A 15,893-nucleotide genomic window follows, 5' to 3' on the forward strand; every position below is an offset into this window, starting at 1 on the left:
CATCCAGCAGATACACTTAGCTTTGGTAGATTCAGCACTTGACAGCGATTTTCCTGTAGTATCTTCTGACTCAGATGCAACGTGAGACATCTTGCAATATGTAAGAGAAAAAACAACATATATATAAAGCAAAATTGATCAAATTCCTTAAATGACAGTTTCAGGAATGGGAAAAAATGCCAAAGAACAAGCTTCTAGCAACCAGAAGCAATAAAAAATGAGACTTAAATAATGTGGAGACAAAAGTGACGCCCATAATTTTTTCGCGCCAAATAAGACGCCCACATTATTTGGCACCTAAATGCTTTTTGGCGCCAAAAATGACGCCACATCCGGAACGCCGACATTTTTGGCGCAAAATAACGTCAAAAAATGACGCAACTTCCGGCGACACGTATGACGCCGGAAACGGAAATAGAATTTTTGCGCCAAAAAAGTCCGCGCCAAGAATGATGCAATAAAATGAAGCATTTTCAGCCCCCGCGAGCCTAACAGCCCACAGGGAAAAAGTCAAATTTTAAGGTAAGAAAAATGTTAAAATGCATTATCCCAAATATGAAACTGACTGTCTGAAAATAAGGAAAGTTGAACATTCTGAGTCAAGGCAAATAAATGTTTGAATACATATATTTAGAACTTTATAAACAAAGTGCCCAACCATAGCTAGGAGTGTCACAGAAAATAAGACTTACTTACCCCAGGACACTCATCTACATATAGTAGATAGCCAAACCAGTACTGAAACGAGAATCAGCAGAGGTAATGGTATATATAAGAGTATATCGTCGATCTGAAAAGGGAGGTAAGAGATGAATCTCTACGACCGATAACAGAGAACCTATGAAATAGACCCCTTAGAAGGAGATCACTGCATTCAAATAGGCAATACTCCTCACATCCCTCTGACATTCACTGCACGCTGAGAGGAAAACCGGGCTCCAACTTGCTGCGGAGCGCATATCAACGTAGAATCTAGCACAAACTTACTTCACCACCTCCATCGGAGGCAAAGTTTGTAAAAACTGAATTGTGGGTGTGGTGAGGGGTGTATTTGTAGGCATTTTGAGGTTTGGGAAACTTTGCCCCTCCTGGTAGGAATGTATATCCCATACGTCACTAGCTCATGGACTCTTGCTAATTACATGAAAGAAAACGTAATCTGCCCCCTACCAGCTGAGCTGGAATGAGGGCCGCACCTTCATGTGGACTTGGGAGCTGGCTTTGGTTTTCTAAAAGGCTTGGATTTATTCCAGACTGGAGATGGTTTCCAAACTGATACCGCTCCTGAGGATGAAGGATCAGGCTTTTGTTCCTTGTTGTGACGAAAGGAACGAAAACGATTATTAGACCTAAATTTACCTTTAGATTTTTTATCCTGTGGTAAAAAAGTTCCTTTCCCTCCAGTAACAGTTGAGATAATAGAATCCAACTGAGAACCAAATAATTTATTACCCTGGAAAGAAAGGGAAAGCAGAGTAGACTTAGAAGACATATCAGCATTCCAAGTTTTAAGCCATAAAGCTCTTCTAGCTAAAATAGCTAGAGACATATACCTGACATCAACTCTAATGATATCAAAGATGGCATCACAAATAAAATTATTAGCATGTTGTAGAAGAATAATAATGCTATAAGAATTATGATCTGTTACTTGTTGCGCTAAAGCTTCTAACCAAAAGGTTGAAGCTGCAGCAACATCCGCTAAAGATATAGCAGGTCTAAGAAGATTACCTGAACACAAGTAAGCTTTTCTTAGAAAGGATTCAATTTTATTATCTAAAGGATCCTTAAAGGAAGTACCATCTGCCGTAGGAATAGTAGTACGCTTAGCAAGAATAGAGACAGCCCCATCAACCTTAGGGATTTTGTCCCAAAATTCTAATCTGTCAGATGGCACAGGATATAATTGCTTAAAACGTTTAGAAGGAGTAAAAGAATTACCCAAATTATTCCATTCCCTGGAAATTACTTCAGAAATAGCACCAGGGACAGGAAAAACTTCTGGAATAACTACAGGAGATTTAAAAACCTTATCTAAACGTTTAGATTTAGTATCAAGAGGACTAGAATCCTCAATTTCTAATGCAATTAGGACTTCTTTAAGTAAAGAACGAATAAATTCCATTTTAAATAAATATGAAGATTTATCAGCATCAACCTCTGAGACAGAATCCTCTGAATCAGAAGAAACAATATCAGAATGATGATGTTCATTTAAAAATTCATCTGAAAAATGAGAAGTTTTAAAAGACTTTTTACGTTTACTAGAAGGAGGAATAACAGACATAGCCTTCTTAATGGATTTAGAAACAAAATCTCTTATGGTATCAGGAACACTCTGAGTATTAGATGTTGACGGAACAGCAACAGGTAATGTAACAGTACTAAAGGAAATATTATCTGCATTAGCAAGTTTGTCATGACAAACAACAGCTGGAGGAACAGATACCAAAAGTTTACAGCAGATACACTTAGCTTTGGTAGCTCCAGCACCAGGCAGGGATATTCCAGAAGTATCTTCTGACTCAGCTTCAACGTGGGACATCTTGCAATATGTAATAGAAAAAACAACATATAAAGCAAAATTGATCAAATTCCTTAAATGACAGTTTCAGGAATGGGGAAAAAAATGCCATAGAACAAGCATTTTCAGCCCCCGCAAGCCTAACAGCCCACAGGAAAAAGTCAAATTTTTAAGGTAAGAAAAAATGATTTATTCATATGCATTATCCCAAATATGAAACTGACTGTCTGAAATAAGGAATGTTGAACATCCTGAGTCAAGGCAAATAAATGTTTGAATACATATATTTAGAACTTTATATAAAAGTGCCCAACCATAGCTTAGAGTGTCACAGAAAATAAGACTTACTTACCCCAGGACACTCATCTACATGTAGTAGAAAGCCAAACCAGTACTGAAACGAGAATCAGTAGAGGAAATGGTATATATAAGAGTATATCGTCGATCTGAAAAGGGAGGTAAGAGATGAATCTCTACGACCGATAACAGAGAACCTATGAAATAGACCCCGTAGAAGGAGATCACTGCATTCAAATAGGCAATACTCTCCTCACATCCCTCTGACATTCACTGCACGCTGAGAGGAAAACCGGGCTCCAACCTGCTGCGGAGCGCATATCAACGTAGAATCTAGCACAAACTTACTTCACCACCTCCATAGGAGGCAAAGTTTGTAAAACTGATTTGTGGGTGTGGTGAGGGGTGTATTTATAGGCATTTTGAGGTTTGGGAAACTTTGCCCCTCCTGGTAGGAATGTATATCCCATACGTCACTAGCTCATGGACTCTTGCTAATTACATGAAAGAAAACTGTCAAAATGCATTTAGATAAGAGGCGGTCTTCAAGGTCTAAGAAATTAGCATATGAGCATACCTAGGTTTAGCTTTCAACTAAGAATACCAATACAACATAGAAAAATTGGTGGTAAAAGTAAATTGGAAAGTTGTTTAAAATTGCATGCCCTATCTGACTTGACTGTCCCTTTAATTTTGCAATTGTTTTTATTTTTAATCATGATACCATGATTTGGTCTACAACCACAATAGTAGTAAAAAGCACAAACATCATGTTGCGTATCACACAATGCATATACTTAAAGGGAAATGTAACCTAAATTTTATTTTTTCAGGATTCAGATAGAGAATACAATTTTAAACAACTTTCCAATTTACTTCTATTATTTAATTTGGTTCCTTCTCTTGTTATCCTTTGCTGAAAGCGTTATCTAGGAAAGCTCAGGAGCAGCAGAGAACCTAGTTTCTAGCTGTTGATTGGTAGCTGCATATATATATATATATCTATTGTGATTGGCTCAACCATGAGTTCAGTTAGAAACCATTAGTGCATTGCTGCTACTTCAACAAATGATACCAAGAGAATGAAACAAATTAGATAATAGAAGTAAATTAGAAAGTTGTTTAATATTGTATGCTCTGTCTGAATCATGGAAAAAAAATGGGGTTTCATGTCCCTTTAAGCTTTTAATCATTTGTACCTGCAAGTGCTGAAATGTCCCTCCCTGACTCCCATACACATGGATCAGACCCTGGTTGTCTCCAGCCCATAGCTGCGGTGCTTCATATGACATACAAAACATGTAATTATCCAGCTGTGGGAGAAAACAAAATTGCAATGGCATGTAAAGAGAGATGTTAAATGAAGAATAAAGGAAAGATTGTAGTAAAAAAACAAGGGACATTTGAAAAGAAACAATTTTATATCTTAATTTACTTAGATTTTCATAGTTTGATTGTAAAAAATAAAAATGAAATCATACTTATCAGTATTTATACACCTTGGCACAGATTTTAAAGTAGCACCCCCAATGAAAACTAGTCCCTTTTTGAGAGCTGGACAGAATCACAAACCCTGAAACCTCCCCATCCCCTGCAGCCAACATAATTTTGTAACTAACTAAAAGGTGGGAAGCATGATGAGTGTCACTTGCCAACATATAGTATAATTATCTTGGCTTACTGGAGTATCATTTACCAATGAAGATTTAACGAACAGTAGATGAAAAGGGTGGGCAGAAATGAGAAATAACACAAATACTGAATCAGGTAAGCTTTACTTTCATAGTAGATGAATGAACATCCTATTTATAACACTGTCTTGCATAAAGCCTAAAAAAAAGATGTCTGCTTCAGCTTTGTGGACTTAGAATAGTGGCTTTCATCACTTGATGAGGTGAAACATCAAACAATCCACCTGATATACTTCCTGCAGAATTGTTTAACATTTTAGAAGAAGAGATAGTTTCAGTATTGGAATCCCTGTATAAAACTTCTAAATGTAAAGATGCTGAAATATAGAGCAATTTTCTCAGATCTAGTATGTCTTTAAACTAGAACAAGATCTGAAAGAGTTGTGCTCCTATTGATCAATATCACTATTACATTTGGATTATAAGAGGGAATGTAAGAAATACAGGTTAAAGGAGAGTTACATTTTATTATTAACTAATTGATTTTGAAACCTTTTCTCATTCCATCCATAATGCTGGAATCTGTAAATAAGCATACCCACTGGGTTCCTTATAGAGTCTATCTCGCTCTATCTGGAAATAGCCCGTTTTATTTAGTGTGGAATAGGAACACTCTGTGATGCCAAACTTTCAATTTGAAACACCCTCAACCGAACCTGGGTGAAATGAATTAGAAATTCTACAAGCAGAGGAGACTGAAAATAAGATGACTTTTCTCCAGATTAAAGGGACATTAAACCCAAAAATTTTCTTTCATGTTTCAGTCAGAGAATACAATGTTAAACAACATTCCAATTTACTTCTATTATCTAATTTGCTTCTTTCTTTAGATATCCTTTGTCAAAGAAATAACAATGCACATGGTTCAGCCAATCACACGAGGCATCTATGTGCAGCCACCAATCAGCAGCTGTTGAGCCTATCTAGATATGCTTTTCAAGAAACAATATCAAGAGAATTAAGCAAATTAGATAATAGAAGTACATTAGAGAGTTGTTTAAAATTGTATTCTCTGAGTCATGAAAGAAAAAATTTGGGTTTAATGTCCCTTTAAGCACCAAGCCTTGCTTTACCGTTTAAAGATGACAAAAAAGATTAACAAAGAGCCTGAGTGGGAAGCTAGAAAAAAACATCAGAGCCTGGACAGAATTAAAAAAAATTATACAATAGGAAAGAGGTTTTATCCACATTAAAAAATGAGGTTTGGATTTCTCTCTGACCTTTATAAAATAAAAGGAGCCAGTCTTCGCTGGTGAGTGCTACTAATGTGAGCCAAGATATTTTAATCTGTTGCTATAAAATAAAGATGCACTGGTTAAGTAGTATTAGCTTTTTTACAACTGCCCTTCAAGGTGATGTTATGTATGGAATATTTATTAACGGAGAACATAAAGATCAGAATTTCCTGTTTGAGTAAGAATTAATTTTTAAATCATTAAAAGTATTTAAATTACTAAAAGAAAAGAAAACAGACTCTCCTCCCCAAACCCCACTTCCTCACCGGCATCCTCTGTAATACTGCATTAGCCCTGCGGTCAAACACCACAAGGGTTCGGTCCTCACTTCCGGACACAATGTGACGATCATCAGCCACTATAGACAGAACTGGACTACAGTGAATCTTTCGGGACTTCACCAGGGGACTGGAAGCTGGAAGGTTATCATAAAAAGGGAAATTTATTCTTACCTGATAAATTTGTTTCTTTTACGATACGATGAGTCCACAGATTTCATCCTTACTTGTGGGATATCGCCTCCTGGTCAGCAGGAGGAAGCAAAGAGCACCACAGCAGAGCTGTATATATAGCACCTCCCTTCCTTCCCACTCCAGTCATTCGACCGAAGTTAGGAAGAGAAAGGAAAAAACAAGGTGCAGAGGTGACTGAAGTTTAGCAAAAAATAAAAACACCTGTCTTACAAAAAACAGGGTGGGCCGTGGACTCATCGTATCGTAAAAGAAACAAATTTATCAGGCAAGAATAAATTTCCCTTTTCTTTTACAAGATACTGTAGAATCTGCTAACTTTTTAGTTACTGTTTCCTCACTAATATTACCTTTATCTTAGGAAATCAGGACGCTGCTTGATGAAATTATATCTTTTATTAGACAGATAATGTCCATGGAAATAACAGTCTGATATTAAAGTTAGGTGTGTTCATAAAATACAACAGATACGATGAGTCCACAGATTTCATCCTTAATTGTGGGATACAATACCAAAGCTATAGGACACGGATGAAACGGGAGGGACAAGACAGGGAACCTAAACGAAAGGCACCACTGCTTGAAGAACTTTCCTCCCAAAAACAGCCTCAGACGAGGCAAAAGTATCGATTTTGTAAAATTTGGAAAATGTGTGAAGAGACAACCAAGTTGCAGCTTTGCAAATCTGTTCAACAGAAGCATCGTTTTTGAATGCCCATGAGGAAGCCACAGCCCTAGTGGAATGAGCCATAATTTGTTCAGGAGGCTGCTGTCCAGCAGTCTCATATTCCAAACGGATGATACTCTTCAGCCAAAAAGAAAGGGAGGTAGCTGTAGCTTTCTGACCCCTACGTTTCCCTGAAAAAAACGACAAACAAAGAAGATGATTGACGAAAATCCTTAGTAGCCTGTAAGTAAAACTTCAAGGCACGGACCACGTCTAAATTATGTAACAGTCACTCCTTCTTAGAAGAAGGATTAGGATACAAGGAAGGAACAACAATTTCCTGATTAATATTCTTATTAGAAACAACCTTAGGAAGGAAACCAGGTTTGGTACGTAAAACCACCTTATCAGAATGGAAAATAAGATAAGGAGAATCACAGTGTAATGCTGAAAGCTCAGATACTCATCGAGCAGAAGAAATAGCAACCAAAAATAAAATTTTCCAAGATAAGAACTTAATATCCATGGAATGCATAGGTTCAAACGGAACCCCTTGAAGAACTTTAAGAACTAAATTCAAACTCCAAGGAGGAGCAATTGGTCTAAACACAGGCCTGATTCTAGTCAGAGCCTGACAAAAAGATTGAACATCTGGAACATCAGCCAGATGCTTGTGAAGCAAAATAGACGAAGCAGAAATCTGTCCCTTTAAGGAACTTGCTGACAACCCTTTCTCCAATCTGAAAAGAAAAATACATGCACTCCGGACAACTAACAGTCACCTCGCCACAGCTCCGCTGCGGCTCCTACCTGCCTCCACGTGACCAAGACTGTCCCCTCGAGAACGGCGTGCCTAAGACCGCTTGAGAGATTACAGAAACAAGCGGACTTAGGAGCTGTAAAGAACCTTGCTGCCAATCGGATCACTGCAACAACTGCGCAAATACTAAGCCCCGCCCTTCGTGGGCGGCAAACAACACATCCCGGCAAAAAAAGTTAAACACCGCCACGCACCGGAGTCCATTATACTCGACTCCGGCCCTACTCCCAGCGTCATACATAAATCTGTAATTATGCAGATACAAGTTCCAGTATACCCCTCAATAAAAATCCCAGCGTTTCTAGGCTAGATTGTCAAAAGCTAGAAGGTCCTGAGAGAAACATATTAACGTGTCGGTTCACATTTCTCCTTCTTCATATAATGAAAACCCACACACTGTCAAAGGGAAGCCCTTACTAGAGCCCATAGTCCCCAACAGAAAGGCAGAGTACAGCCAATTCTGAGATATGCTGCAGAGCCCCAGAAATAAGAGACTGCACTTACCTCTATGCTGAGTAACAGCATGAAAGTTTCATAGTAACAAGAGGTCCTTCTCTTCCTCCTGGGGTCCTGTGAAGACAGAAGGGTCTTAGTTAAAACTCTCTAAGACCATCAATAGAAGGGACGCACAAGTATGGGTGGCGCAGTGAGGCTAAAACCCCACCAGTTCCCATTACCTTAAAGCCACCTGTAGCTCTACTCTAGAGGCTGACCAGGAATACGGCTACACCCTATAGTAAAATAGTACACTTTGGCACCATTTTAAACATAATAAACTCTTGATTGAAGAATCTAAACTAACACCTCACTTTACCTCTTCCTATCACCTCTTCCTATCACTAACACAGGCAAAGAGAATGACTGGGGTGGGAGGGAAGGGAGGAGCAATATATACAGCTCTGCTGTGGTGCTCTTTGCCTCCTCCTGCTGACCAGGAGGCGATATCCCACAAGTAAGGATGAAATCCGTGGACTCATCGTATCTTGTAAAAGAAATCAATTTTATCTTCCCCTTCACACTATTATATATATATATATATATATATATATATATATATATATATATATACATACATACATACATATATATACACAGTGGCTATAAAAAGTCTACACACCCCTGTTAAAATGTCAGGTTTCTGTGATGTAAAAAATGAGACAAAGATAAATCATTTCAGAACTTTTTCCACCTTTAATGTGACCTATAAACTGTACAACTCAATTGAAAAACAAACTGAAATCTTTTAGGTAAAGGAAAAACTAAAATAATATGGTTGCATAAGTGTGAACACCCTTTTATAACTGGGTATGTAGCCGTGTTCAGAATTAAGCAATCACATTCAAAATCATGTTAAATTGGAGTCTGTACACACCTGTCATCATTTAAAGTGCCTCTGATTAACCCCAAATAAAGTTCAGCTGTTCTAGTAGGTCTTTCCTGACATTTTGTTAGTCACATCCTACAGCAAAAGCCATGGTCCGCAGAGAGCTTCTAAAGCATCAGATGGATCTCATTGTTAAAAGGTATGAGTTAGGAGAAGGGTACAAAAGAATTTCCAAGGCATTAGATATACCATGGAACACAGTGAAGACAGTCATCATCAAGTGAAGAAAATATGGTGCAACAGTGACATTACCAAGAACTGGATGTCCCTCCAAAATTGATGAAAAGACGAGAAGAAAACTGGTCTGGGAGGCTGCCGAGAGGCCTACAGCAACATTAAAGGAGCTGCAGGAATATCTGGCAAGTACTGGCTGTGTGGTACATGTGACAACAATCTCACGTATTCTTCATATGTCTGGGCTATGGGGTAGAGTGGCAAGACGGAAGCCTTTTCTTACAAAAAAAAACATCCAAGCCCGGCTAAATTTTGCAAAAACACATATGAAGTTTCCCAAAAGCATGTTGCAAAAGGTGTTCTGGTCTGATGAAACCAAAGTTGAACTTTTTGGCCATAATTCCAAAAGTTTGGCGCAAAAACAACACTGCATATCACCAAAAGAACACCATACCCACAGTGAAGCATGGTGGTGTCAGCATCATGCTTTGGGGCTGTTTTTCTTCAGCTGGAACTGGGGCCTTAGTCAAGGTAGAGGGAATAATGAACAGTTCCAAATACTAGACAATATTGGCACAAAACCTTCAGGCTTCTGCTAGAAAGCTGAACATGAAGAGGAACTTCATCTTTCAGCATGACAACGACCCAAAGCATACATCCAAATCAACAAAGGAATGGCTTCACCAGAAGAAGATTAAAGTTTTGGGATGGCCCAGCCAGAGCCCAGACCTGAATCCAATTAAAAAATCTGTGGGGTGATATGAAGAGGGCTGTGCACAGGAGATGCCCTCGCTTTCTGACAGATTTAGAGTGTTTTTGCAAAGAAGAGTGGGCAAATCTTGCCAATTCAAGATGTGCCATGCTGAAAAACTCATACCCAAAAAGACTGAGTGCTGTAATAAAATCAAAAGGTGCTTCAATAAAGTATTAGTTTAAGGGTGTTCACACTTATGCAACCATTTTTTTTTTTTTTTTATTTCCGTTTACCTAAAAGATTTCAGTTTGTTTCTCAATTGAGTTGTACAGTTTATAGGTAGGTCACATTTTTTTGACTTCACGGAAACCTGACATTTTAACAGGGGTGTGTAGACTTTTTATATCCACTGTATGTATGTATATATACACACACACACTATACAGTATATATATTCACCTCCACATTAGTTCCTCTTATCATTAGCACCCCAACAAATTAATTCAGTGCTAATTAAATAACTTTTCCTCACCTATAAATATATAATCCAGTAATATATGAAGGGTATCATTAAAAATATATTGTAATAAACCTGCCCAGATAGCTAGGTTATAAATAGGATTATAGGAGTCTAATTTCATTTAGATAATGCATGGTTAAAAAATAGCTCAGTTGTAAGAAATATGCATGATAAATATATTATTAAAAATCATTTGGCCAACAAATTATATATACAAGTCTTGTTACCTCTTGGGTCATACACGCTAACTCTCTTGTCATAGGATCCAGCCACCAAGATATCTGGCAAGAATGCCAAGCACAGTACAGCAGCTTTCCCCCTGCACAAAGAAAGCATGAATATCACTGACTTAGAAATTTGACTTTTTCCTATATTTAACATTGAGTGGACTACTAACTTTCCCTCTTGGCTATTAGCTTTTAACCGCCGACTGGTAAACCATAGTGATATTTTTTCACCCCCAAATATAATTTAGAAGATCTGTAGCAGGGCCGGTGCTAGTATTTGTGGCTACACAGTCATTGTATGCCCGCATTACTGCTTCTTAACAAAATGTTCTAGTGATGTGGTCAGCAGCTATAGATCGTTATCTATGATAGAAAAAAATACATTTCCTTTATTACATCAGTTTTCTGAGAGCAAGCCCTGTCAATCACCTTGAAAAGGGAGTTTGAGGTGATTTATCTCTGCCATCTAAGATATGGATAAGAGAGACTCCTCCTTAAATTTGTGGTTGCAGACTAACTCGTGCAAGCCTGTACTGCAAGATTTCAGAAGCTTTGCATCTTGATACATTTTTCAAGCCCTACAAGAGATCCCATTAACTTCCAGTGGAGCAATGCCAAGTTTTTACAACTCACACTTATTCTGGATAAGTGTCACTATATAGTGAAGATAATGAACATTTATACACTAATAAACACAACACTCAGCACTATATGATAATGCATGGCATCTATTCACTAACATATATGTTGCATTGTATAATGATGTTGAGGTTTCATACACAAAAACAGAACAGTCTGCCCTGTATAATAATGAGGGGTGAGCATAATGATGCTGAACATTTATACACTGAAAATGAACACACTGCACTGTATAAATATACCAAGTATCTATACAATAAAATAGAACATTTTATGCTGAATAATGATTATGGCCAGCTATACACTTTAATGTATAGGTATGCATGTAGAGTAGACAGATAATAGACATGTGGTACTGCACATTATATATATATATATATATATATATATATATATATATATATATATATATATATATATATATATATAAAATCTCACAAAAGTGAGTACACCTCACACATTTTTCTAAATATTTTATTATATCTTTTCATGTGACAACACTGAAGAAATGACACTTTGCTATTATGTAAAAGAGTAAATTTGCTGTCCCCTCAGAATAACAACACACAGCCATTAATGTCTAAACCGTTGGCAACAAAAGTGAGTACACCCCTAAGTGGAAATGTCCAAATTGGGTCCAAAGTGTCAATAATTTGTGTGGCCACCATTATTTTCCAGCACTGCCTTAACCCTCTTGGGCATGGAGTTCACCAGAGCTTCCCAGGTTGCCACTGGAATCCTCTTCCACTCCTCCATTACAACATCACGGAGCTGGTGGATGTTAGAGACCTTGCGCTCCCCCACCCGTTTGAGGATTCCCCACAGATGCTCAATAGGGTTTAGGTCTGGAGACATTTACCCTTAACTTCTTTAGCAAGGCAGTGGTTGTCTTGGAGGTGTGTTTGGGATTGTTATGTTGGAATACTGCCCTGCGGCCCAGTCTCCGAAGAGAGGGGATCATGCTCTGCTTCAGTATGTCACACTACATGTTGGCATTCATGGTTCGCTCAATGAACTGTAGCTCCCCAGTGCCGGCAGCACTCATGCAGGCCCAGACCATGACACTCCCACCACCATGCTTGACAGTAGGCAAGACACACTTGTCTTTGTACTCCTCACCTAGTTGCCACCACATACACTTGACACCATCTGAACCAAATAAGTTTATCTTGGTCTCACTGGACCATAGGACATGGCTCCAGTAATCCATGTCCTTAGTCTGCATGTCTTCAGCAAACTGTTTGCAGGCTTTATTGTGCATCATCTTTAGAAGTGGCTTCCTACTGGGACGACAGCCATGCAGACCAATTTGATGCAGTGTGCGGTGTATGGTAAGAGCAATGACAGGCTCACCCCCCACCCTTCAACCTCTGCAACAATGCTGGCAGCACTCAAACATCTATTTCCCAAAGAAAACCTCTGGATATTACGCAGAGCATGTGCACTCAAGTTCTTTGGTCGACCATGGCAAGGCCTGTTCTGAGTGGAATCTGTCCTGTGAAACTGCTGTATGGTCTTGCCCACCGTGCTGCAGCTCAGATTCAGGGTCTTGGCAATCTTCCTATAGCCTAGGCCATCTTCATGTAGAGCAACAATTCTTTTTTTCAGATCCTCAGAGAGTTCTTTCCCATGAGGTGCCATGTTGAACTTCCAGTGACCAGTATGAGAGAGTGTGAGAGCGATACCACCACATTTAACACACCTGCTCCCCATTCACACCTGAGAACTTGTAACACTAATGAGTCACATGACACCGGGGAGAAAAAAATGGCTAATTGGGCCCAATTTGGACATTTCCACTTAGGGGTGTACTCACTTTTGTTGCCAACAGTTTAGACATTAATGGCTGTGTGTTGAGTTATTTTGAGGGAACAGCAAATTTACACTGTTATACAGGCTGTGCACTCACTACTTTGTAGCAAAATGTCATTTCTTCAGTGTTGTCAAATGAAAAGATATAATAAAATATTTACAAAAATTTGAGGGGTGTACTCACTTTTGTGAGATACTCATATATATATATATATATATATATATATACACACACACACACACACACACACACACACACACACACACATACATACATATATATATATATATATATATACACACATACATACATACATACATTTATATATATATATATATATATATATATATATATATATATATATATATATATATATATATATATATACATATACACACACACACACACACACGTATATATATATATATATATATATATATATATATATATATATATATATCTATATATATCTATATATACAGTGAGTGCAGAATTATTAGGCAAATGAGTATTTTGACCACATCATCCTCTTTATGCATGTTGTCTTACTCCAAGCTGTATAGGCTCGAAAGCCTACTACCAATTAAGCATATTAGGTGATGTGCATCTCAGTAATGAGAAGGGGTGTGGTCTAATGACATCAACACCCTATATCAGGTGTGCATAATTATTAGGCAACTTCCTTTCCTTTGGCATAATGGGTCAAAAGAAGAACTTGACAGGCTCAGAAAAGTCAAAAATAGTGAGATATCTTGCAGAGGGATGCAGCACTCTTAAAATTGCAAAGCTTCTGAAGCGTGATCATCGAACAATCAAGCGTTTCATTCAAAATAGTCAACAGGGTCGCAAGAAGCGTGTGGAAAAACCAAGGCGCAAAATAACTGCCCATGAACTGAGAAAAGTCAAGCGTGCAGCTGCCAAGATGCCACTTGCCACCAGTTTGGCCATATTTCAGAGCTGCAACATCACTGGGGTGCCCAAAAGCACAAGGTGTGCAATACTCAGAGACATGGCCAAGGTAAGAAAGGCTGAAAGACGACTACCACTGAACAGACACACAAGCTGAAACGTCAAGACTGGGCCAAGAAATATCTCAAGACTGATTTTTCTAAGGTTTTATGGACTGATGAAATGAGAGTGAGTCTTGATGGGCCAGGTGGATGGGCCCGTGGCTGGATTGGTAAAGGGCAGAGAGCTCCAGTCCGACTCAGACACCAGCAAGGTGGAGGTGGAGTACTGGTTTGGGCTGGTATCATCAAAGATGAGCTTGTGGGGCCTTTTCGGGGTGAGGATGGAGTCAAGCTCAACTCCCAGTCCTACTGCCAGTTTCTGGAAGACACCTTCTTCAAGCAGTGGTACAGGAAGAAGTCTGCATCCTTCAAGAAAAACATGATTTTCATGCAGGACAATGCTCCATCACACGCGTCCAAGTACTCCACAGCGTGGCTGGCAAGAAAATGTATAAAAGAAGAAAATCTAATGACATGGCCTCCTTGTTCACCTGATCTGAACCCCATTGAGAACCTGTGGTCCATCATCAAATGTGAGATTTACAAGGAGGGAAAACAGTACACCTCTCTGAACAGTGTCTGGGAGGCTGTGGTTGCTGCTGCACACAATGTTGATGGTGAACAGATCAAAACACTGACAGAATCCATGGATGGCAGGCTTTTGAGTGTCCTTGCAAAGAAAGGTGGCTATATTGGTCACTGATTTGTTTTTGTTTTGTTTTTGAATGTCAGAAATGTATATTTGTGAATGTTGAGATGTTATATTGGTTTCACTGATAAAAATAAATAATTGAAATGGGTATATATTTGTTTTTTGTTAAGTTGCCTAATAATTATGCACAGTAATAGTCACCTGCACACACAGATATCCCCCTAAAATAGCTATAACTAAAAACAAACTAAAAACTACTTCCAAAACTATTCAGCTTTGATATTAATGAGTTTTTTGGGTTCATTGAGAACATGGTTGTTGTTCAATAATAAAATTAATCCTCAAAAATACAACTTGCCTAATAATTCTGCACTCCCTGTATATATATATATATATATATATATATATATATATATATATATATATATATATATATATATATATATATATATATATATATATATATATATAATTTATGCTTACCTGATAAATGTATTTATTTCCGGATATGGTAAGTCCACGGAATCATCAATTACTAGTGAGAATATCAAAGAGCACCACATCAAAGCTGCTATATATGTCACTTCCCTTACCCATAATCCACAGTCATTCGGCCAAAGGAAAATGGAAAAAGAAGATAACACAAAGGTGTAGAGGTGCCTGGGGTTTTAGTAAAAAAATAACTGTCTTAATAAGGGGTGGGACGTGGACTCACCATGTCCGGAATAAATACATTTATCAGGTAAGCATAAATTATGTTTTCTTTCCTAAGATATGGTGAGTCCACGGAATCATCAATTACTAGTGGGAATCAATACCCAAGCTAGAGGACACAGATTGAAGAACCTTTCTCCCAAAAGAAGCCTCAGCCGAGGCAAAAGTATCAAATTTATAAAACTTTGAAAAAGTATGTAAAGAGGACCAAGTTGCAGCCTTGGAAATCTGTTCCACAGAAGCATCATCTTTGAATGCCCAGGAAGAAGAAACAGCGCTCGTGGAATGAGCAGTGATTCTTTCAGAAGGATGCTGTCCAGCAGTCTCGTAGGCTAAAAATGAATAATACTCCTTAGCCAAAA

The 15,893-nt window shown here is 38.2% G+C and overlaps 1 protein-coding gene across 1 annotated transcript in view; it reads right to left on the bottom strand.

The window, feature by feature from the left end:
* Positions 1-15,893, bottom strand: part of FBXW9 (F-box and WD repeat domain containing 9) — a 109,036-nt gene that overhangs the window by 29,296 nt on the left and 63,847 nt on the right. The window contains exons 6-8 of the mRNA XM_053717837.1: positions 10,704-10,795; positions 6,014-6,162; positions 4,021-4,134 (exon numbers count right to left, since the gene is read on the bottom strand). Coding sequence (XP_053573812.1) covers positions 4,021-4,134; positions 6,014-6,162; positions 10,704-10,795 — 355 coding nt within the window. The remainder of the gene's footprint in view (positions 1-4,020; positions 4,135-6,013; positions 6,163-10,703; positions 10,796-15,893) is intronic.

This window comes from Bombina bombina, chromosome 6, assembly GCF_027579735.1.
Source record: "Bombina bombina isolate aBomBom1 chromosome 6, aBomBom1.pri, whole genome shotgun sequence".
NCBI lineage: Eukaryota > Metazoa > Chordata > Amphibia > Anura > Bombinatoridae > Bombina > Bombina bombina.